The sequence below is a fragment of the Euprymna scolopes genome, chromosome 44 (assembly GCF_053919585.1).
Source record: "Euprymna scolopes isolate OS-2025 chromosome 44, ASM5391958v1, whole genome shotgun sequence".
NCBI classification, from domain to species: Eukaryota; Metazoa; Mollusca; class Cephalopoda; order Sepiida; family Sepiolidae; genus Euprymna; species Euprymna scolopes.
This window is the reverse complement of record NC_136525.1, coordinates 21,080,066-21,105,880: the sequence shown is the minus strand read 5'-3', so window position 1 is coordinate 21,105,880 and position 25,815 is coordinate 21,080,066. Positions and strand designations below refer to the sequence as shown.

Sequence of the window (25,815 nt, the reverse complement as noted above, 5' to 3'; positions counted from 1 at the left end):
TGAACACATATCTAAGGAAATGGCAGAAACATTAGAGGATGACTTCCAATCGGTAGTGGAATGGGGACAAAAATGGATGGTCATATTCAAATGCTGCCAAAACTAAGCTTGTTTCCTTTAATAATTACAAGAAATCTTCTCTACCACCAATAGCAATAGCCAAGAACACATTACCGAAAAGTACTTCCTTTAAACTCCTCGGCCTAACATTTACAGGAAACATGAACTGGAATAGATACATAGAGAGCATTACCAAGGCTGCTGCGAAGAAGGTGGGCTCTCTCTACCTTGCTAGAAAACTACTTACGCCTGAAAGTATCCCGTGCCTTTATAAGGCCACCATTCGCCCATGTATGGAGTACTTTTGTCACATTTGGGCTGGTGTATCTGCTACTTGTCCCTCACTCCTGGACAGGGTTCAAAAGAGTTCCCAACCTGATAAGGCCTGAACTGTCATCTTTGCTTCAGCTTCTGTCCCATCGACGAAATGTTGCATCACTGCCTGTTCTACAAGTATTTTAGTGGTGAATGCTCTGAGGAACTACAAGCACTTGTATTCCCCTCGACAAATACCCCCGACAAACCCAACAAGCAGTTAAATCCCACCCCTACACAGTAGAGATCCCTAGGTGCAAGAAAGCCTTCTACTCCAATAGTTTCTTCCCCGGAACTGCTAGACTTTGGAACTCTCTTCCGGGATTCTGCTTTCCCAACTGTACTGACATGCAGAAGTTAAAGTGTAATGTGAATGGACATCTTGCTACTCATCTCCCTTCATAATACCTCTGCAACTTGCGTCCATGATAGTAGCCCCCTACTTAAAAGGGTCACTGTGCCTTGTTTGGGATGAAAATTGAATATATATAAAAAAACAAAAGAAAAAAAAAAAGTTGGTTGTTTAAGAGGAGGACTCAACAAGAACAGGAGGGGGGGGTCACCCGACCTTGTCCGGTCGTAAAATACGCTTAAATATGATATTTTAATTTGTCCAGATTTCACATTATTATAGAGTCGTGATTTAAAAAAAAAAAAAAAAAAAAAAAAAAAAAAAAAAAAAAAAAAAGTATTTCGGTGCTAGAATCGAAACAAAGAAAAACTAGCATTCAAAGCTGGTGACGTTACCACTGTACCAACGTGACACGCATATGAACTGATTAAAAATAAACTAAGATGAATGTTCAAAATTTATAATGATTTTTTTCATTTTGACCTTTTAAAAACTATTTTAACCAGCTAAAGACCCATAGAAGAACGGTCCATAAAAAAATCCAATCATTTGAGGCCCCTAGCGCCGCTCTGCGACTTAGTTTCAGAAGAGATAGAGTTTGAAAATATGGAGACAAACATAGTATTATAAATTTCATTTGAAAGCCACTGTTATAGTCGGCTGAGAAGCAACCCTGCGGTATTGTGTTCCAGATGGACAGTTCTAGGAGAGAAACTTTACCCATGGAATTTTTTGCAAAGTTTTAGCCACAGATAGAGTCCGAGCAATCGGCAGTTGTTACAGCTAGACAATTACTTGTTGCAAATATTTTTCAGAGGGTGGGTCGCATAAATTGAAGCTCAATCAAGCACTTGTCATGAAAAGATACTTTGTTGGAATAAGGTACGATTCGACTCGGTCCGTGGAGGTTATTCTCCCAGGCTTTACCTTCTCCTTCCGATCCCTTGGCAGCATCTTCTATGTATTTCTGAATCAATTCATCTTATCTACGAATGTTAGCATGTAGAGCTTGAACTTTGGATCCCCGGAAAGGGGCTACAAGCCATATGGCAATCGGTGGTTAAAATTTATTTTCTCTAAGCCCCACTCCCCCGGACAACACTGGATAAATACAGCTAGTTAAAAATATAGTCTCACTAAAGACAATAGTCAATTATTACATAACATGAGTTTTCTTTAACAGCAAATCAACACTTTAGGTTAGCAAGTCCAGAATTCAACCAGATTAAAAAATATATATTTAAAGAAAGAAATACTGTATCAATTTATGTGTTTCTTGGAATACGTAATTTTCGTTGTGCGTTTGTGTTTTTCTTTCTTCTTAATTAGATTGAATTCCGGGTAAAATCGAGTTATTTAATAAACTGTTGAAAAAATAACGCATTGAAATCTACTCATTGAAGACGAATGGCTTTTAACCATATTTGAGGGCGACCCAAAGGTTCCATTTCATTTTCATTAGCTTGCACACCACGATTACTTCACATACCCTTTAATTGTGTGAAGTGTTTTGGCTCATATTAGGCTTTACAAGACAACGATTCTTTCCCACTTGAAATACGGGTCCCTAATCTTTGCCGAAGTTGGCAAGATGTTCTGGTTCTCTTGAACATAGGTTCTCAATGGGGGCAAAATTCACCCCAGAGGTGAATTTTGGGTGGTCGGGGGGGGGGATGAATTTTCAATAGTTATACTTCTAACTTTTTCTTGTTTTTATTTACAGAATTCGGAGCCCATCATGAATATCAAAAAAAAAAAAAAAAAAAAACTATGATCATTCATATATTGAATATGGATTCATATCCATCAGCATAAATGGAGAAGAAAAACCCCCCAGGGAGTTATCATTTGTAGTAAAGTTTTGACAAATGATTCAATGAAACCAACAAAGATGAAACAACATTTGTAAAATGTTCGTCCTCACTACAACAACAAGAACGAATTTTTTTTAACACCATATTATTTAATTGGAATTCATTATCGAGATGAATATTATTTATTGCGGGCTATTATCCTCATCTTTTTTATTATCCTCATCTTTTTTAGTTGTTGTTTCACGACGAAGACCAGAGGAATAGTTGGCCGAAACGTCGCGAAACAACCAAGACGAAAATAATAGTTTGCAATGAATGTTCTTAAAAATAAGGTTTTTTTTAGTGATATTTGCAGATTATTTAGAGCGCACTTCTTTGAGACAGGCAATCTTGGAAAGGACGGGAAATGGGAGGGGGGGGGGTGACAATCTTACAACTGGTGAAAAAGATGCATGGACCAAGCAAGGTGCTCTTGAGAGTCTACGGCGTCGCGCTATCAGATATACTACGTTCCCTGGAGTATAGGATCTACTTGGATTATATCTGCTGTCTACTCGGCAGAATGTAACAGTTTCTTCTGTTGCCTACAGATTATTTCATGGCTTTTTCCCCGCCCTGTACTTCACCTGAACAGACCTAACCTGCAACAATATACGTTCACATTAGACCGCATGATCATACTGGTGTTTGCTCAGAGACGTACCGCCGATTTCCTCAAGGTCTTGTGTACGACATGAAAAGAAACTGGAATCTTAAGATCTCCATCATTCAGGTCATCATAGGAGCAACTGGACTCATAAAAAAGAATTTAAAAAACTATCTGGCAAATATACCCAATAAACCAAGTGAAAGAGGGATTCAAACAATTGTACTTTAAAGGACGGTGAGAATCTTAAAAAGATCTCTCGGCTGGAATATCTGAGTTAACGGGTGAATGTTTGACATCCGGAAGGATGCTCCATTCTCGGCTTGAACAAATTGATAAGAAAATTAAGAACGTGCTGGCTCAGAATTGCATGAATGAATTATTTATCACTGTCACAGTTTCGGAGTTCTGTGTTGGCTAACTATCGTGATATTTAAAAGTTTTTAAGCGTTCATTAATTAGCTTAGTAGCCTTAATTAGCTAACGGTTTTATGACTATGGCTTTATAAGGCGGGGGGGGGGGAGGCTTAACGTTAGCGTTATTTTTTTTTTTTTTTTATTATTATTGGTAAATTTGTAGATTAGCACCCTTCGTTGAATCGTTAGGAATAAGACTTTTTTTTTTAGGCGATTACATACATGCCTACTTGGAAGAAAAAATATATATATCCTAGAACTAAAACTGAAAGTCTATTTATTTTAGGGGATTATTTGTGAACACACTGAAAATTTGACGGAAAGACCCCCCCCCACACACACACATACACAAAAATTGTTGTAGAAATTAGATGGGAAAATCAGTTCCGCATATAAAGTTAACGTAAAATAATCTTCAATTTCCCGGACATTCTAACTTTTAGGGCAGTAAATCAAACAGTGGGCGAAATCATAAAACCACACGTAATCACCTAAAAAAAAAAGTTAATGACCTAAAATTGATAATCATTTTACTGTACCCCCCCCAGTAAAATTTCTAAAATAATGGTCTTTTTTTCGTAAAATTGTAATGCCTCTATTGACATGTATTCATCTTAAGTAGAATCTCAATTTTAGAAAGGGGTAGTGGTGACTTAATTCTTGGTTAACATTAAAAAGATTTTTTTTCAAAAAGAGGATCTAAAATTCTGTATTAGTGATACTGGTTTTTAAGATTATAACATGAAAGTTTTGAAGTTAAAATCAAGTTAGTATTACACAGGACATGTGAGGAAAAGGGTTTATTTTGGTAACTAAATATGCTAGTATTATCATAATTAATATTATATGACGTCATATTTATAAGGACTACCTTTGGTAATAAGTGTATATACGAATTTAAAAAAAAGAATGAAGTGTATTCTTAATAATACGTAATACTAACTGCAAGTCCAACCTAATGAAAAGAAAAAATAAAAATAGATAAAAATCTTCATGATGCACGTACTCGTCACGGTACGAAAATGTCATATTCCAAAAATCACGTCAATTGATCAAGTAGTAAAAAAAAAAAAAAAAAAAAAAAAAAAAAATCAAATTTTATGTCATGTTTTGATTCGCCAAGTTTAATAAATAAGGGGAGAAACAACTCCATTCGAACTATCAATATCAGTTTTGTGATGGCTACAATTTCCTATTAACACTGCAATAATCAAAGAAAATGATTTTCTTTCATATATATATATAAACTTATTCGATCTAAAAAAAAAAAAAAAAAAAAAAAAAAGATGGTAGGTGAATTAAATTTTTTTAAAGCATATATATATATATATATATATATATATATATATATATATAAGTTTGGGACTCGGTTTCGATTCAAGCTGATGAACCCACGTCATACAGATATATATTTTTTTTTTTTTTGAAATCGTAACTATTATAATATATAAAATCGATATAACATTAACTCTATAATACAGGGTGACCCCCCCCCCCAACAAAAAAAAACCCAACCATAATTAGGCCCCGTTTCTTAGTGTTCTGTCAAACATCACATCAAAACACACTAAGGTCTTTGGCTTTTTTTTCTCAGTTCTACAGCATATGTTCTAGATATACTTTCTATGTTTCTGGGTTTTTTTTTGTTGTTGTTTTTGTTTTTTTGGGGGGAGGGGTGACCCTGTATATACGAAATCTGCAAGAATTAAAATATATTTACGCGTATTTTATGACCTGGCGTCCCTGCTAGCTTGGATAAACACCTCTGCAGTTTTAACAAAAGAGCTACTAATTAATATCAGAGCGTCTCCATTTACGCTGAACATCTACAGAATGCCAACATCAATATATTACATATGGATCAGTCCCCTGTGGAATTTGCACAGGTCCCTCTAGTCTTTAAGTAATTCAATAGAATTTGACAAAAAAAGTCGGAGGTAAGAGATGCACATGCAACAGCCGATTTTAACAAACACACACACCTTGAATGCCTACTGGAGAGAACTTTAATACCCACTAGACACTATCCTCGAATGTCTCTCTGTACAAAAGGTTTGTCAGGTCAACCTAGCATGAGGATACTTTTCCCAACAAGTAAACCCTGACCAAATATTCAAAATTACATTTTGTATTCGTGGCCCAATAAGATCTCCTCAGCACAGCTAACCCACACTGACTTTTATGAGGAACGGTGCATCTTCAAATGATATTGCCTATAGCAACAACCTGGACACTGCAGGCTAAATGAATTCTTGTCCTGGAATCCAGTAATACCAAGAGATCAGAGCAACATATTTAACTGGTCAGTTAGGGGGGAGAAAAAGTATGTTCTCAACCGGGACAAGATCAAAGTGTAGTATCTGTTCTTCAGATGCTGCACTTAAGATAATTTGTACCAGTCAATGGAGGGGAAACCCTCTATACTGGGACAATTATTATTTTTGGTAACCAGAGTGCCCCCTTTTTGCCTACTTTTAGGGGAGCTGGTTTTTACCTCACATTAAAAACGGCCTTGTGCCTAATTTGCTCAGTGGGGGAGCAAATAAATACCATCTGTTCCGGCAGATGCTACTAGCTATGACTAGCAAAGACCAGATGTGGGGGCAACCCCACATGCCTGACCATTAACCAGCTCCCATTTCCCACCTCTCGGGAGCTGGTCCCCTTTTTCCCTTCCCCCTCCCTTCACTCCTCACATTAAAAATCGGCCTTGTGCCTAATTTGCTCGGTGGGGGAGCAAATAAATACACTCTCGGAAGCTGGTCCCCTTTTTCCCTTCCCCCTCCCTTCACTCCTCACATTAAAAATCGGCCTTGTGCCTAATTTGCTCGGTGGGGGAGCAAATAAATACCATCTGTTCCGGCAGATACTGCAAGCAAAGACCATATGTGGGGGCGACCCCACATATAAGACCTTGGTCAATGTAGGGGCAACCCTTCATACCAATTGTCACTATCCAGCTCCCCTACTCCCCGGGGAGTTGGTCCCCATTTCCCCTTCACTCCTCACTTTAAAAATCGGCCTTGTGCCTAATTTTCTCAGTGGGGGAGCAAATAAATACCTCAAAGTGTAGTATCTGTTCTTAAGATGCTACACTTCAATTTCTTGTTCTCAGACAGTGGATGACAAATCCTTCACGATTGAGACAATCTTTAATTTTTATTACTTTTCTCATTAAAAATCGACCCTGGTGTCTGCCGTGGTGGAGAGGCATTGTAAATAGGAAGATTTGAGACGCAAGGGAGATTTAATGGCATATTCGAGTATCTATGCATCTTGTATAAAGATCCAGCATTAATCCTTAAGATTGGGGCCCTTTTTGATTTTTTTTTTTTTGGAGAACTTCGACTGAAGTAAAATGAGACAAGGGAATATACTTGTGTGTGTGTATAGCTAGCGGTACCCGGCGTTGCCCGATTAGTTTCACTTTTATATGAAAAACACGAACAAACACGTGAGAGGAAGGAATAACGTGAATTTTATAAAAGTCGATCAAAATGAATCTAGAGACGACGTCCCTTCGCAAATCGTAGATATTATAATCTCGGGAGTATATAAACAGTTCTAAAACATAGTAATCCCCTCCCCAGAAAAAAAAAAAGCCTTTCTTGGACATAAAACGAAACGCGCGCGGCCGTTTTGCCGTCTATACATATTATTTTACACACACACATTATTTACTATGACTTGAATTATCTGAAGAGATCGCAGGATAATATTGTCCTGTCGATTGAAACAATTTGCAATGATTTAAAAAAAAAAAAAACAAAAAAAAAAACATTTAGCTCTAAAATATTGAGCACTTTTTCCCATTTTTTAAAAACCAAATATACCTTCTGAGATTATATATATATATATATATATATATATATATATATATATATATATATATATATATGAGCAAACAGTTAATGAAATACGTTAAAAAACACTTTGAAATGAGTTTAAAACATATTTAATCTGAAAAGGAAACACTAGATAAATGGATAGTCCTTAATCCGCGGAGTTTTGAAGAAATACTCTCCTTCTCATCAGAGGGTAGGAATTAGCAAAATGCAGGATCGGATTTTGCATGCAGAAGTATTTGATGAAACAACAAATAAGTCAAATCACCTTGATCACCTTCAAAGTGTAATCACCTTTTTCTTTACCATATTCCCTCTGCTTAACTTATTTTGTTTTCAAGTAAGATCTTTGACTTATTTGTTGTTTCATTAAATACTTCTGCATGCAAAATCCGATCCTGCATTTTGCTAATTCCTACCCTCTGATGAGAAGGAAAGTATTTCTTCGAAACTCCGCGGATTAAGGACTATCCATTTATCTAGTGTTTCCTTTTCAGATTAAATGTTTTTAACTCATTTCAAAGTGTTTTTTAACATATTTCATTAACTGTTTGCTCATATTATAAGCTCTATTTCCTATTTGGTATTATCGAGCTTTTATATCTGGCTGAGATAATTTTATAAATATTAATTCTTTAATATTTATAATTTACTTTAATTTTACCATCTTGGATCATTTTGGTAAATTCAATTGTAATTTTCATTTTATATATATATATATATATATATATATATATATATATATATATATATATATATATACACACTAAATATACCTCCTAATATATATACACACACACTAGCAGGGTGACTCAACGTTACCTGGGATTGAATGATTATCAATGAATTTTTCACACTCCCATGTTTTATTGCCATCAAAATCGGTGAAATCGTCCATTTTTCAATCAAATCGATTGATTGTTAGCTCTCATTGGAGACATATCGCAGTGCACCAGGAGCAAGGTTCATTTGATTTTATATGTAAAGCCTTTTGGCTTGTGCGGTAATAAAGAACCTATCTAAGAACACTGCCAGGCACGTAAACTACCCTTGTGTGAAATTTTCTAATAATCGACTCAGCCGTTTTTGAGTCCATAGGGAACTCTCTCTCACACACACACAGTTTTTTTTTTGTTTTTTTTATATATAATAGAAGAGATCTTATTCCATACCATTTGTGGTTAAAAACAAAAGCTAAAAATTTTTTGATTTACCTTTCTCATTTAATAAGAAATTAGAAAGAGTTCATTGCAAAACCGATTTTTTGAATGACATGCGATATATTCGTTAGATAAAAAAAAAAAATCTCAAATGAAGTTTCTCTTCATTTATTTTGAAGATGTAAAAAATAAAATAAATAAAATAAAATAAAAATAAAAAATGGTAGTAAAAACAAAAGATGCGGTGGGGGTCGATAAGTAAAACAAAATGGAAAGTAAAAATGAATCCCAGGTAACGTCGGGTAGTGACAGTATTATTATTATAAGTTGTTTTAGTATTTTTAAATTAATACCATCAGCTACCTCTCTGCCATATATATATATATATATATATATATATATATATATATATTAGATTCTACGTTTTTTTTTTTTTTTTTTAAGATATTACGTGTAAAACACCCTTAAAAGCTGGTCGGAAAGAAAATGTTTTCAAAATTAATTGGAAATTAGTTTCGTATATAAATTTAACATAAAATAATCTCCCAGGGCTCTACGGAAAAAATTATTTTTAGTTGACCTGTGACAACTAAATATTTTCGTTTACTAGCTAAATGGAAAAGTTACTAGCCAAACCTACGTGATTTTTAGAATACGACATCTTCGTTCGGTGACAAGTACGTATACCAAAGATTTTCTCATTTTTCTTTTTTTTTTCTTAAATAAGTGTAATTCTAAATATGCAACGAATTTTATATTCATCCGGTGCATCCGCTACTAATCTCATTTTTAAACAGGATTCAAAAGAATCATCAACCTAATAGGTCCCACACTGTCAGCTCTAACCTCTGTCCCATCGACTAAATGTAGTATCCCTCTGCCTGTTTTACAAGCATTTTAGTGGTAGGTGCTCCAACGAACTTCAAGCCCATGTATCCCCTCAACGTAAAATCCCTCGAATAAACAGTAAAGATCCCCAGATGCCAGAAAACCTATTCTAATAGTTTCTTCCCCAGAACAGCTAGACTTTGAAATTCTCTACCGGGTCCATTCTTCCTTGACTGCTCTGAACGAAGTTCAAGTGTCATGCGAAGAGACATCTTGCTGCTCAACATAGTACCCTTGCTAATTATGTCCAAGATAGTAGCCCCTACATCAAAGTGGCACTGTGCTTTGTGTGGGGTGAAAATGCAAAAATAAATAAAAAAAATTTTTTTTTTTTTAACAAATGCGTTAAAAGAGTTTTTGTTTTACAGGAAAATATTCTAAGTGCAGAAAGTTACTGCTGGTCGCACAATTACAAAGTAAAACCCGTATGCTTCCATCAGCCGTGAAATTTAAGTTTACAAAATTATTCAGTTTTTAAATTTGAATTTACAAAACTAATACACATACATACAAGAGGAAAATATATTGATAATAGGGCTATATATACTATGGTATATATAGATTTATTGATCATTTGAAACAAGGGAATACAATATAGTGTATAGGGGTTATAAATGCTCTTTATGCCAGGCATTTCGAAGCCTATTGCTTCTCATCAGAAGAGGAAGATAAATGCTAGGTAACAAAAGAATGCGACGTCTTGCAATAGGCATATTAAGAAATCTTGTATAGGGGTATACCTTGGGGGTGGTCTAGGGGATATAAGCTCCACCTGCACGTAGTTTTTATATCGAAAAGCCTCCATTTAAAGAATTCTCATATACTTCTTTGACCCTCCCCCCATACACACAGTGTATTTTTTAGAGGCGGCGAACTTTAAAATCAACTATTTTCTTTAATAATAGATTTGACAACTATCAGTTATTCTGAGTTCAGCTTGGTTTGGCAATTCATCATGAAGTAAGACACTCAAGCAGCGTTTGCAAATGATACAATCAATTTACAGAGAAAATTATTTGATGAATAATTTTTGTGAAATGGACCTGTCAACTGTTCACCTCGTTCGTTCGATTTAATCCCATTCGATTATTATTTTTGAGGGGGGGCATGTAAAGTCCCATGTCTATGCTGAAAAACGAGACACAATACAGCCTAATTTAATGCATAGAGTTCATGACAATTTGTATATCTAGATTACGCCATATATGCGCAAGCCGCGGTGCCATATGCCCGAAATTGTACTTAAATTATAAATGCAAAAAATTAATCAAAGTTTGTCTAACAACATTTTTTTGCTTGTCCGTTCCACTTACAGTGATGGGACGATTTCAATATTTTTCCCAATCCTGATAGAATTACTAATTCCATACTAAATTCCCCGATTCCGAATCTATAAATATCTTTATCTACATTATATAAAAGGAATTTTGTGTGTTTATAAGTTCATTCCCTAAGGACTCCTAAACGATTTGGCCTATCAGGGCTGTATGGATAAATTTATCTTTAGTAGACTTTTGACAACTAAATATTTTTGTTTACTAGGCAAATAGAACAGTTACTAGCCAAATTACATAAATTTTGGAATATGACAATTTCGTTCCGTGACGAGTACGAACATCGGAAAATTTTTCTGTATTTTTTTTTTTTTTAAGTGTAATGCAAAACTTTTATGTGGAGACTGGAAAGTATAAACATTTATATTTTTTCAGACGGTTTTTTTGAACCTTCGTTGAAAAAGACTATATTGTTCTATTAATCCTTTTATTGTTTAAATAATTTGACTTTGATCGATTTATAATAAAAAAAAAAATTGAAAAAATTTTTCACTCAGTAATAAGCTTTGGAAGACTGTCGCTGAAAAAAAAAAAAATCGCCAAAAGATATGCGTTTTATTATTTGTAGGAAAACCAATCGCAAATGCGACTGTTTCACTAGCAATGTAGAACCCTACCTATTTTATGAAATTTCACAAAGGTACTTTATGTGCCTCTGGCAGTGTTCTTAAGTTTTGGAATGTCTTCAAAAAGTATCGATAATCGAAATAACTTGATGAAAGAAAGAACAGGCCATTTCAACCAAAGTTAACACCTTACACATCCTAACATCACAAGAGCATTTGAGAAGTTTTATTACCACACAAGTCGAAAAGCCAGACACAAAATCAGCAGTAGGTTCTTTGTTATGATAGGGGCGTTTCTTGAATAATCGTTTGTCTGCCTACGTCAGACAAGAGAAAATAAAGAAAATACAAGACAAGGCTCTGTCTGTATCATCGTGTATATGGCAATCCCACAGATTGACAACAATCCAACAAAGTTTGGTATCAGGAGAAACTACTGGGGCGCTCTGGGGTAGTGGTAATGATGCTTCGGCCCCGATTTCGTGCCTGAACCCAGAGTCATCACATGAAGGCTTTATTGAAAGCAATGCTGCTGTAAAAGCAACAGTTATTGTATAAAAAAAGCTTATGTGTGCGTGATGACTGGTCAAGAGAAGGCAATGGAAGGGACTTGAAACTCTATCCTTGTTTTATCGTTATTTTCATGGCAGGTGCTCGTCTGAACTCCAATCCCTAGTCCCCCATCGTCAATCTTTCACGAAAAACATCCGTCTAGCTGAATCTACTGTGAAAAATTTCCCCCACTCTATATCTTTGCCTAAATCAAAACGCGGATTTCATGAACAAAGCTTCTTTCTTAGAACTGCACGCCTGTGGAACTCTGTTCCATCTGCCTGCTTCCCTCCAGACTACAACTTGGATGTCTTCAAGTCTAATGTTAACAAATTCCTAATGAACCGCCCTCTTAAGTAAACACTTCATCAAATCTCCTCACTAACGTAATGTACTTGCAATAACCCTTATCCCTGAGTGGCTTCCGGGCCTTGATAAGTGGTGATCACCGTGTAAAAAAAAAAAAAAAAAAAAAAAAACGTAAAAGGGTAGTAAAGCCATAACGTTTTTTAAAACTGCAAATATATCCTATTTTGATTAAAAAAAACATTCTGGGGAAGACGATGGAAGTGATCTCAAAAAGTATATGCATGTTACCGCAAGTAAGATAAGTTACTCTTCTACCTACTTGGAGTTTTTAATGTTTTTCAATTTTAACTTATTTTAAAGCGTTTATTTACTTCAAAACAATAGTAGTGTCACTCAGGTATGTGGAGTTAGAATGAAAAAAAAATTTTAAAACTGTCGGTTTCCTTACAGCCATGTCGAGCCCCGAGAATCACCTTCAAATCGAAGATTAAAAATACTGGTAGAAACAGATCTAATGAATTTCACAAACTGTGTGAAAATTTAATTTCTATTAATAGCGTTTAATTTTCAATTTTTTAGTGAATTATCGATTGGACACTAATCTACCAGATTATAAAAAAAAAAAAAAAAAAAAAAAAAAAAAGCAATATTTAAAGACTTTTCAGGGATGCACACTTTCTAATACAACGTTCTAGTAAATCCATCCGTCATATTGGAACCAGTCAACGAGAACACGAAACCAGGAGAGGTAGGTGTTTGGAGGTATCTTTTTTTCTTTTTTTCATTTAATGAATAATTATTATTCTTTTGTTATTTAAAAATTATAAAGAAATGTATGAACATTATCCTCATCGAATCCCAAGCAACATCAGGTGTTCTTGCTAGCAATAATAATAAATCAAGCAATCAATGATAAAAAAAAAAATAAATCCAACAGCTGTTACCGGCGAGAAAAAGAATGGTAAACAGCTGTCGCGAGAACACCAAGTAGTTCGCAACGGGGATATCGAAAGAAACGGAGAGTCCTAGTAATCCGAGGGAACTTGCTATCACTCAGATTTCTGGGAATACCACCCGTTTTTTTTTTTTTTGCATATGAGCTAACACGTTAACTCATAGCGAGTAAGCACCAGCACCACACACACACACACACAGGTTTATTAGTACGCTATTTTTAGAATGAAGAGGGCTCGATATCGGCGATAGAGCTTATAAGAGTCAAGCAAGAGCCCACGCACGGTAACTAGCAGTTTCGCGCCTTGCGTTCTTCGGACCATACACTTAAATACATCTTACCCTAAAATTAACTAAAGTTGCTCTACCTGGATAAGATTTGGTTCCACTTATTTAAAGTTTATTTACTTTGAAGTTTGGAGGGTTAAAAAAAAAAAAAAAAAAAAAAAAAGGCAGTTTCAATGGCAGTCTCCAAATGGCTATCCATTTGGAGACTCAATAATTAATCGAAAATTAACCAAAACATTCGTAGAACATTCTCGCACGATTAGTGAAATTCATTGGATGAGAAAGAAATCCCATTCAATCGACCTATTCACTCCCCACGAGGGGCGAACATTTATACACACGGTTGGTTTTTAACGTGGGCGATATACAATCATGCCCACCCCCTAAAACGGGCACCGAATTTGAGACAAAAAATTTTTTGCCTCGGTTCAGAAGGATTTTCTCCGGTGACCGAGGAGAGAACAATAACTCAGAAAACAATGTATACTTTTATACGACGGGGTCGCATGCGAAAAACGCCCCCCCCCTTTGTTCATATTTAGACTTCCCACGAGAGCAGAGGTTGAGTTTTTTCTTTAAGGCGTGCGTGTTAGGGTGTGTGGGTCCAACTGTCGAAAAGGTGTAACTCTGGATAAAAGAAAAAAAAAATTGCCTCCGTTTAGAAGGAGTTCTCATTGATTGAACGAACGAGGACGAAAACGATGCCGTGTAATATCAGAGACTACATTTGGTATAATTTATTTGCATAAATTATAAACATTTTGGTACTTATGTACTTATGTTACCGTACTGTAATAATGACATTTAGAAAGCCATTAAAGGTTTCTTTTTCTTTAACTATTCTGTACTTTCACTTAATAATTCAATAAAAAAAAAAAATGTAATGGTACGATCTGCCCCCAGCGTAATATAAACACCTCCAACTACCCCATGTTAAGAATGGCTTTTGAGGTTGGGGGGGGGGGTTTATTCCGAAAACTGTTCTTAACATGAGGGAGAGGTCGGGGTCTGGGGCAGTGGGGGCTGGGGGCATGCCGTAAAAATTTACCAAAAATATCGTAAAACTTGAATTTAACTTAAAAATATTAAAAAAAAAAAAAAAAAAAAATAGCACGGTAACATAAGTGCCTAAGAACCAACATTTTCACTCAGAACAAATTATGTACAGGTACTAACTACACTACACTTTGTTCCTAAAAAAACGTGAGCTGACTTTAAGATAATATTTAACGTTTTGGTACTCATGCAGAGAGTGATCGATCCGATCCGTGCTGAAATAGCGTTATTTAAAAAGCCATTCTTAACATGGGGAGAGGAGGGTGTTTTGTACCTATTCTGTACTTTAACCTTACAACTGATGATAAAAATAAAAAAATAAAAATAAAAAAAAACTTTAATTTAACGTGGAAATATGATTTTAAAAAATAGCGCGGATCGATCACTCTGCATTAGCACCAACGTTTTACTAGTAAACTTTAATTCAAGCGACGAAAAATTAATTTCTATTAGTCAACAGTTTAAAGGCTTCAAAATCATTTTCAATGGATTACAAAGTAAATACGTATCGGCCATATTTTTGTGCATTCTTATTAATAATGACTTAAAATGGCTGACTTGTTTAGTATTTCGTGACCATTTGGAATGCGAAAGTAAACTTCAAGTCTTGAAAATTGTCGATTTTTTTTCTTTAAATAATCAGCAGTTTCAAAAAAAAAAAAAAAGAAAAAAAAAGTTTATTTTCGAATTCCGGATTAAATTAAAGTATGTAAACAAAAGTCGGTGCTTGTATGTTACTGCGCTTTTTTTTTTTAAAATAGGATTTTCAAGTCATTCAATTTTTACGATATTTTTTGTGAGATGAAATTACAGAAGGTTTAAAAAAAAAAAAAAAAAAACCCTCCCAATATTAAAAATGGGTTTCTAACTAATACCGTTATTTCAGCACGGTAACAGATGCAGTATGCACAAGTATCCAGAAGTTCACTGTATTTGGGGGGGGGGATAAGGTTATTTTTATCTTGGTCATTTTCACAACGTTTCGACCGATGAAAACCTCCGACCTTTTTCAAGTACACATATCTTTTGAACTTACGAATCTTTGCCGAACTCGACAATCTGGATCAGATGAAAAGGATTCGGTTCGAAATAAACCGAGTTCGACGCAAAGTTTCCAAAGTTATAAGAGATCCACCGAAAGAAGGCCGGAGATTACATCGGCCGAAACGTTGGGGGGGGGGGGGCTCTAATATTATATTAGCAAACCGAATACTCTAATGTACTTTTAAACTGCTATACGACCCGGAAATTGTTTTTATTCACAATCAACAGTTTCAAAATTCACTTCGAATTCGAAAGGGTCACGAAATCACGACATAGTAAACAAGTCAACCATTTTATAAGGCATTATTTTGGATAGCAATCCGAATAATCCAAATGCTTAATTTGGATTTGGTACTTGCAGAATACGGACCATGCTGAAATAATATTTAGAAAAGTATTAAGTATTATTAAGTTTAAAAATTGTTAGGTGAAAGTACAGAATAGATTTAAAATTTAAACGTATTCTGTACCTAACAAAATAATAAACAAACGATACAATAATAATAAAGGAAATTAACTTGAAAATCCGGTAGTGCACTTATTGATCCGTGCTGAAATAATGTTATTTAAAAAGGCATACTTAACATGGGAGGGTGTTTTGTACCTATTCTGTACTTTAACCTTACAATTGAATAAAAAAAATAAGAAAACTTTAAACTTGGAAATAAGATTTAAAAAAATAGCGCGGAGCACCGAAAATCCTATCTAAAATAACACGGTCTGTAATCTGTATAAGTACCCTATATTAAAAAAAAAATCAGAAATAAATGCCGAGTATAGTTTTGTTTGTGGGCCTATAAACTGACGGGGCGCCCCTATTATTAAAGTAAACAAGTTTTTATTTTTATATGTTGACGTCAAGCAAGTACTTTTTTTTATTTTTATCTTTGACATAAACAATAACAAATAGAAATAGTTACTCTAACTTTGATAAGTAAATATTAATAGAATTCTGTGCTATTTTTAAAGTTTTATTTGTATTTATTTTCATGACTAACCAAGTTGAGTGACGTATTTACTTTGGCAGGGCTCTACGGGTACCTAAAAAACTTGGAATTTTATTCGGTGGGTTTCGTTTCGAAGTAAATAAAGAATACTTTGTTTAAGGTTAAATAATTTTACGTTATAACTACTCAAGGATATATTTGTAGCGGTTTTATTTATTTATTTACTTATTTATTAAAACAGCGCTTCTAATTAAATAAACTTGTTCTTAAAGAAATAAATAAAAAACCAATATTTTTCGCCCGTCGAAAAACGTGGAATGTATCCGTAGGACGAATATATATATATATATATATAATTTCTTTAAGGAAGGGAAGGAAAAAGTAGATATTCGTATTATATATATTACTCGAAGAATTTTTTTTTTTCATATCCTTAAATAAATATTAACGAAAAGAATTTTAACAAATTTACGTACCTTACAAGGCTCCAACCCAACATTTATACAGATATAAACAAAATTAAACTGTTGCCTCATAAACAAAACAAATAAAGTGTTTAAAATAATATAAAAAGAAATGATGATTAAATAATGATTAAAATAATCTTATAATAATAATTTTAAAATAAAAAAAATACTAAAGAAGGCTTACCTTGAAAATGCCCCGTGGACATCCCTTTTCCTATCGTTAGCCATAGCGAATATTTGAAAATTACTAAAGACCCTGGAGTGCGTGCGTTTATATCAACACTCAGGTTGATGATGATGACGACGATGATGATGACAATAATAATAATTGTTGTTGTTGTTGTTGTTCTTAGAGGATGGAGGTGGGGTAAGAACTTTAACGAAAAAAAAAAAAAATGAAAAGAAAAAAAAGACCAAGCCTGCCTTTTTTCTTTTTTTTTTTTTTTATTTCTGGAAACAGAATAAAAGTGAGAATAAATATGGGCTTCTCCAAAACTAAATGGAACGTTTACTATTATTATTATGTTTGTATTTTTGTACTTTTTTTTTTAGCGGCAGCAGCAGCAGCTTCAGCGGTGGCGGCAACTGACAATATGTGTGAAGGTGAGTGGGGGGGGGTCGCGAAAATCGTAGTACTACTAGTAATTACTATAACAATAATAATAAATAATAATAGTAGTAGTCGTAGTGGTAGTGGTAGTAGTCGCGTGTAAGGTGACAGATGCAAGAGGGGGATGGAAAAGAGAGAGGCAGAGGGGGATAGAAAAGAGAGGGGGGTTAAAAGAGGGGTAGGAAAGAGGATTAACAGAGGGGTATGAGAAAGAGGTAGATTAACAGAGAGGGGGAAGGATGAGGAAAAAGTGTGAGAGAGAAGGGTAAAAGAGAGAGAGAGGATGGATAAGTGAGAAGGAGGAGTACTAAAAACAGGGGTTAAGAGAGAGGAGGTTAAAAGAGAAGGGGTTAAGAGAGAGGGAGTAAGGGAGAGAGATAGGAGAGTAAAAGAAAGAAAGAAAAGGAATGAAAAGGAGAAGGAAGAGAAAGAGAGAAAAAGGAAGGTGAGAGAAAATGAAATTGAGAGAAAGAGAGAGACGGAGTGAAAGGAAAAGGAAATAAAATAGTTGAAATAAAAGAGAGGGCTTCCTATTTTGTTGCCACCCTGCGGGGGCAAAGTGTGGCACAAGGCCGGGTTTTAATGAGGGGATAACAGAAGCCCTTTGGATTACACCAAAAGTAAAAATTACCTCAGTTCAAAAGGATTTCTCATTCACAGACCGCGAAAAGAAAAGATAAAAGTACTAGCACAGATACTAAAATTTACTCCTACCGAAAAGGGCAAAGAGAAAGAGGTGAAGAGAAAAACGGTAATGCCAGTAGTAGAAAGAGTACTATTATCTCTGTCCGTCATATCAATAAACTTATGCGACAACTTCACGTGTGTATGCGTGGATTTCCCAGATCAACGTAACTTTCCTAAAATTACATACTGAATCATTGATTTATTAGTAATTTATGGAAATCAAAAATACGAGAGCATAATGCATATTATATATTACGAGATTAAATCCGCCAGAATGCATTTCCGTTTCGTTGTTACCAGCCGTTGTTAATAGTTGAAAAAGAATAAATTACTTTCTGACCCATCGATTTAAACTATTGGATGAAAGTAATTTTACACACACACACACACACACACATATACACGTGTGTGTATGTATGTACATTATATACCCGCCTATATAGTTTATATATACACATTTATATATTCACACATCTACATATATATATTTATATATACAGACACACATATATATATACACACATTATATATATATATATACACACACACACACACGCATATATATACACACACACATATATATATACACACACACACATATATATACATACACACACACAAACATATATATATATTATAAACACGTACACATAGACTTTCGGTTCTGGATATGACCTTAAACTATATCCGATGGTGAGGCCCCAGCTTGCGGGCTTTGGGGAGTGTGGCGCCACTCCTTGATTGCTCTTGCTCCAGGCCCACTCTGATCTTGAGTGGTAGTACCTGTTAGGGTCCCAACTATGGGTTAAACAGAAACTGACTTAAAATATATATATATATATATATATATATATATATATATATATATATATATATATAACTTTTTCTTCAAAATCACTGGATTCGGCATAAAGTGACATGAAAAAGGTTGATATGCCGTAAAACAAAAACAACCAACATAGACGTTCCACTGCAGAAAACTGGAAGAATGGACTAACCATCAGCGTGCCAAGTATTTCCTTGATGAACTATCAACGGGATATCTAGATAAAGAAGGCTCTGTAGATTGGCTTGAGAAAGGACCTCTTCACTCTTCACTATGATCAGGAGAGAATGATAATGGCCGCTCAAGATCAAGGCTTGATGACCAATGCTTTTAAAAAGATGAGTGGTCTTAGCAATAACAACAAGAGCAAGTTCTGCCACACAGAGGTAGAAAGTGTGAGCCACCTGACATCCAATTGTAAAATCCTGTTGGGGGACGGCTATTATACAAATGTGACACAATGGATTATGTAAATATCTCCACTGGAAAATGTGTAAAAACCTGAATATCCAATGTAATAGCAAATCTTGGGAACATGTTTATCAGAAAAAACAGTTGGAAATAAGTCATACACCATCCACTATGGCTACGAAATTCCTACAGCTACATACCTAGAAAATGGGGCTATTAAGCCTGCCATAGTGATATGGGACAAGAAGGAGAATGTAGCAACCTTAGTTGAAGTCAGCGTCCCTAATAATGCTGGCCTTAACAGAGCAGAGAGGGAGAAAATAACAAAATACCAAGGACTTATGTACGACATGAAAAGAAACTGAAATCTTAAGACGGTATCAATCATTCCAGTCATTATAGGAGTAACTGGACTAATGAAAAAGAATTTCAAAAACTATCTGGCGAATATACCCGGTGAACCAAGTGCAAAAGAAATACAAACAATAGCACTAAAAGGGAAGGTTAGAATCTTAAAAATATCTCTCGGTTGGAGTAACTAAACTAATGGGAGAATGTTTGGCACCCGGTAGAATGCCCCATCCCCAGGAAAAACAACCATATGATACATATGCAATACTTATATGTAATAGTTAGTTGGTTGTTTTTTGTTTTACGGCATATCAACCCTTTTCAAGTTATTTAATGCCGAATCCAATGATTTTGGAAAGTTACAAAAGGACGACATCATCTCCTGTTAATTCAGAATCTATGACATTATAAAGAATCTCTTAAATCTACTTTAATGGTTGCTGTGATTTTTTTTGTGATGTCATCCATTATAGATAGTTGGTTGGCTGTTTTTGTTTTACGGCATATCAACCCTTTTCAGGTTATTTAATGCCGAATCCAGTGATTTTGAAGAAAAAGTTTTTAATAGAATATATTTGTTTTTTTTTTTTCTTTTTTTTTTCGAGTTAGTTTCTATTTAACCCATAATTGGGACCCTAACAGGTACTACCACTCCGGGTCAGAGTGGACCCGGGAGCAATGGCAATTAAAGGATGGCTCCACACCCCGCAAAGCCCGCGAACTGGGGCCTCACCATCGGATATAGTTTAAGGTCATATCCAGGATCCTATATATAATAGATATACACACATATAATATATATGTGCATAGATATATACACACGTACACATATTATTTCATGTGTCCACATAAAATGTTTTACGGAGATATATAATATGTATCGATTTTCAGTATTGACTTCAAAAGTGCTCAATATGTGATTAGAGCTAACTAGTAATGTATATAAAAATGTATACGGCAATTAGACTACACAGGATTTTCCTCGTTTCGTCCATTTCATTATAACATCAATATGAAGATAAATATCATTAAATTCTTATCCATATACACGTGTTTCATCCTTTTCCTGGAATCATCAGTGTGGAGGATGATTGCTCTGCCGGTCACACGATTCAAAACTCTCAGACCCAAGTCAACGTTTCTATTTTTTGTCTGAACGCTGATGCTTATAGGTTTAACACAATAACTACAACGAAAGGAAGACAATTTTTGGTACTTCACGGGGAACGTGGACCCTGCGTAAACGGGTTTTAATTTATGACTACTCTCTAAGGTTTTCTTTCACTTTATTAATATTTCATACACTTTTTTTTTTTTAATAAAGCGTGTATTTATTTATTTTTTAAACTTCTTTTTATTTATTTAATTAAATTTGGTTCATACTTTTATTTCGTGCTTGTTTTTATTTTAATTTAAATCTATTTAATCACGAAAACATTTTTGACAGTAATATTTGAGACCCCCCCCCCAAAAAAAAGAAAAAGCCAAAAGCATTATTTGAATATGTATGAAAAGCTAAATGTACCAAAAAATACAAATATTTAGTGGGAAAATTTTGAAATAAAATAAAAGTATGAATCAAATTTAATTAAAGAAATAAAAAAGTCTAAAAAACAAAATAAATACACACGCGTTTTAAAAAAAGAAAAATATATGATATATATATACGAAGAAAGTGAAAGAAAACTTCAGGGAGCAACCATTAAATTAAAACCCATTTATGCAGGGTCAACGTTCCCCTTGAAGTACCGAATTTTTTTTTTTTTTTTTTTTAACCGAGAGACACTTCTTGTCAAGATCCGAAAGCCACTCAAGGATAAGAGTTAAAGTGGTGTATTAATAGTTAGTATTCAAAATTTTGGTAGAAATGAATTATAATATTAATTACTAACAGTCCAGCCCAGCTTTGCTCCGGCCCTATGTACTGTTCATAACTTTATGTGCATATATATATATATATATATATATATATATATATATATTAAAAAGTTTGACTCATGTCCAGATAACCTACATCTAAAATTTCAAGTGTTTAGACGCAAAATTGGAGTCGGAGCTTGGTAGAGTCTGCAAAGGTCAACTCTTTAAACTTTGAACTCTTGGCAGCCAAATTTTCACCCAAAACCTTATTTAAATGCTTGCTGCATGTCTGAATACCCTTTATGTAAAATTTCAAATGTTTAGACCCAACATTTGCTGAATAGTTTGCTAGAGGCCGCAAAGGACAAATCTTTTGAACTTTGACCCCCTTTGTAGCCAAATTTTCGGCCCCAAACCACAGCAATTACTGAGGATGCAGTTAGAAGATTCGGAGTTCCTATCCTGTTGCGGTTACCACCTGACAAAGGCCAGAGGAATAGTTGGCCGAAACGTCGTGAAACAACTACTAAAAGATGAGGATGAATAAATGAATAAATAATACAAATTACTCATCTCAATAATGAATTCCAATTAATTAAATGATATTTATTTTCTAATTAAACTGACACATAGTTTTATATATATATATATATATATATATAAATAAAATATATTTTAGTCATCGAGGGGGGGGGCTTTATAAAATATATTTTAGTCATCGACATACAGACCTGTTTCGTTGTTTCACAACTCATCAGTGCCGCTAGACTAACACCTATCCCAAGCCGAGGATTGAACCTAGAACCGTCGTGATGACAGTCGGCAGTTCTACCCCCTGACTACGGAAGCGGTGGCCGCAACTAATCTGTCCGAATGTCTATTTAAATAAACATCCGTCCGCCACTCGTAAAGGGCTCAAACGTTTGTTTGTAAACAAACCGCGAGCTTCGCATTTTTTCAGCTAAATTAAGTGGCGAGTGAGATTATTTACGATAGTGCTCAACCCAAGAGGGGGGCTTTATAAAATATATTTTAGTCATCGACATACAGTCCTGTTTCGTTGTTTCACAACTCATCAGTGCCGCTAGACTAACACCTATCCCAAGCCGAGGATCGAACCTAGAACCGTCGTGATGACAGTCGGCAGTTCTACCCCCTGACTACTAATAAAATTCGATATTCTCAGTTAAAAAAAAAAAAATGTGATCAATTTATGTGATTTTTGGTGTATGATATTTACGTTCCGCGATGGATAAGTATATCATAAAGATATTTTTTTATATATATGATTGGGTTGAACTCTGGATTTTCACCCTTTTGTTTAAATTCTGTTTTCTTTTCTTTTTTTTTTAATTTTAAGTATTTTGTTCATTCGGTTATTGCCAGCTGAAGCTGATTCAATAAAGAATCGAAAACGTTTGTGATAATTAATGACATTCATTAATTTCTTTGATTTTGGCAAATTGAAAAAAAAGAAAAAATAAATAATAAGTATAATCAAGCAGAAATATTCAGTTATGCTTAGTATTACTACAGGTATGTGTGATAATATATAAAAGTGAAACTTGACCAGTGAGGGTTGAGGACATGCGTTGCATGGAGAAAAATTCTATTATAATTTCCAACTAATCTTTTCTCTGACCAACAGTATGGATTTCGGCAATACCGTTCTACTGCAGATATTACAACGGCCATCTCTAGCCGCATATACCATGTACTGAATAAGGTGAGGGAAGCTATGGTTGTAGTCCTTGATATATCCAAAACCTTTGACAAAGTCTAGTATGACGGGTTCCCAATGAAAATTACATTGTACGGTATTACTGGACAAATGCTAAATATAATTAGATCCTTCTTAACAAGAGAAAAATCTAGTTGTCCTTCATGGCCATACATCCAAACATATTAATATTAACTAGTGGGACCTGTGGAAATTCCACAGCAGACTCTTTCATATGTAATATATTGATGCTGGCTGTGGATGTTCAGTGTAAATGGAGATGCCCTGATATTATTGTAGCTTTTTTGTTAAAACTGCAAAAGTATTTATTTAAACTAGCAGGTATGCCTGGAATAACCCGGTCGTAAAATATGCTTAAATATGACATTTTAATTTATACAGATTTTGTATATACTATTATAGAGTCAATTTTCTATCGATTCTTACCTTCTCCTTCTATTATATAAATCTCACCTGTCTGTTAGTGTGTATGTATGCATGTTTGTATGTCTTGCTAAAACTTTCGGCATCCAACCAACACTGACAAAATTGGTATTGTTTGAAAGATCAGTCTCTCTGCCAACAAATATTCAAAAATTGGCCCAAAACATTCATTCTTTCACTGCCAACTCAGCCGCTTTTTACAAGGAGGGGTCACATTTTTTGTCAACATTTTCGCAAAGTCATCATATGCCTTGCAATGACTAAGCTTAATTTAAACAACGGCAACATCGTATGTCACGATAGGCACAGCGACAAAACTGTTCACTTTTTTCACTTCCTTTTCCTCTTAGTGTTACAGGTTCGAACCTGCCTGTTTGCCTGCTTATTACTTTTTTTTTGTACTCGCATGGGTGCTTCCTGCTATTTTCATTTTTTTAGGGAGTTAGTCATTTTTATTTTTTTTTCTGGCTCCGTTGCTCAATACCCTTATCATCAAACCTCTCCACACCCGGGAAACGCCAGGTACCCTCGCTAGTATATTATAAAGGTGTGATTTAATATATATATATATATATATATATATATATATATATATTCATATTACTTGGATGCATCAGCTTGAATCGAAACTGAAACCAAAACTTATGAAGAAAAAAAGAAATATATATATATATATATATATATATATATATATATATATATATATATAACTTGAGTTCTTCAGCTATAATCGAAACCAAAACTTATGAAAGATTCCTAGTAAAATTATTTATTACAAGAATTGGAAGGTCATAACAATTAAACGACAGTCATTCGGAAGAAAAAAGATGGAAGCGTGACACACAAAATAACCCACACGCTATCATATTAATATATAGATGATATGAATGAGAGAGTGCCTCAGGGATCAATCCTTGGACCTTTATTATTATTACTGTAGAGGTACCTAGATACCAGAAAGCCTTCTACTCAAATAGTTTCTTCCCTCTGACTGACAGACTTTGGAATTCCCTCCTAGGTCCTTGCTTCCCTGACTGTACTGACATGCAGAAGTTTAAATGTAATGTGAACAAACACCTTGTTCATCTCCTCTAAACATGGTCCCAAATGACAAAATGATATCAAGTGACAAGATTACTTGTTTAGGGTGAACAAGAATAGCATAAAAACAAGTGAAGCATGTATGGTTCCCCGTGGGTCCACAGTGAACGAGGCATAAAAAAATGACTAAGTTCAGCATTGCCCCCTCCCCCATTTAGTCCCAAAAGTCCTCACCAGGGGACGCCAAATCCTGGTGAAAATGAACAAACGGTGCAGTTTTAGACCTTAGCATATGTAAATTTGAGTTCTGCACCATGCAAAAAGAAAAATGACTAAGTCCATCATTTGCTTCCCCCCCCCCCATTTAGCTCTAAAAGTCCCCAAGGCCTTAACATATTAAAAGTTGAGTTCAGCACCATTCAAAACTGATAAATATACATACACAGAAAATTTGGGACAAATATGGTAAAATAATCCCAAAAATGGAGTGTATTTATCAGCTCTGAAAAAGCCCCCGGGGCACACCCAAGAGTTATTGTGAAGTATAGACAAACAAAATTATATAGAAATAAGTTAGTTACAACTTTTCAGAAAGAATTATAAAAAATCCAAGGCATCAATTTTTGTAATAAGCACAAAAGTGTCAATTTTAGCCATTTTAACCCGAAAGGCACCCCTAGGAGGTAAACCGGAGTTTTGCCAGAAAATCCGTTCTGTTACTTTTTTTACTCATATCATGTTTAATGTTTGTGCAAAATTTCAAAAAATTCCAAGGTGTAGCTATTGAAAAAAGTGTGGACAGACGAACGGACAAACGGACAAGGGTGAATTTTCAGGTCCACCCTCCTTTT

The 25,815-nt window shown here is 34.6% G+C and overlaps 1 protein-coding gene across 3 annotated transcripts in view; it reads right to left on the bottom strand.

Moving 5' to 3' along the window:
• The window catches only part of LOC145268726 (uncharacterized), a 285,381-nt gene that overhangs the window by 165,152 nt on the left and 94,414 nt on the right, over positions 1-25,815 (bottom strand). Inside the window, exon 1 of one of the 3 annotated variants that reach the window (XM_080124295.1) lies at positions 17,199-17,562. The exons of the other annotated variants lie outside the window; for them this stretch is intronic. Coding sequence (XP_079980421.1) covers positions 17,199-17,242 — 44 coding nt within the window. The 5' untranslated portion in view covers positions 17,243-17,562. Of the gene's footprint in view, positions 1-17,198; positions 17,563-25,815 lie in introns of those variants that run through there. 3 annotated transcript variants of the gene reach the window in all.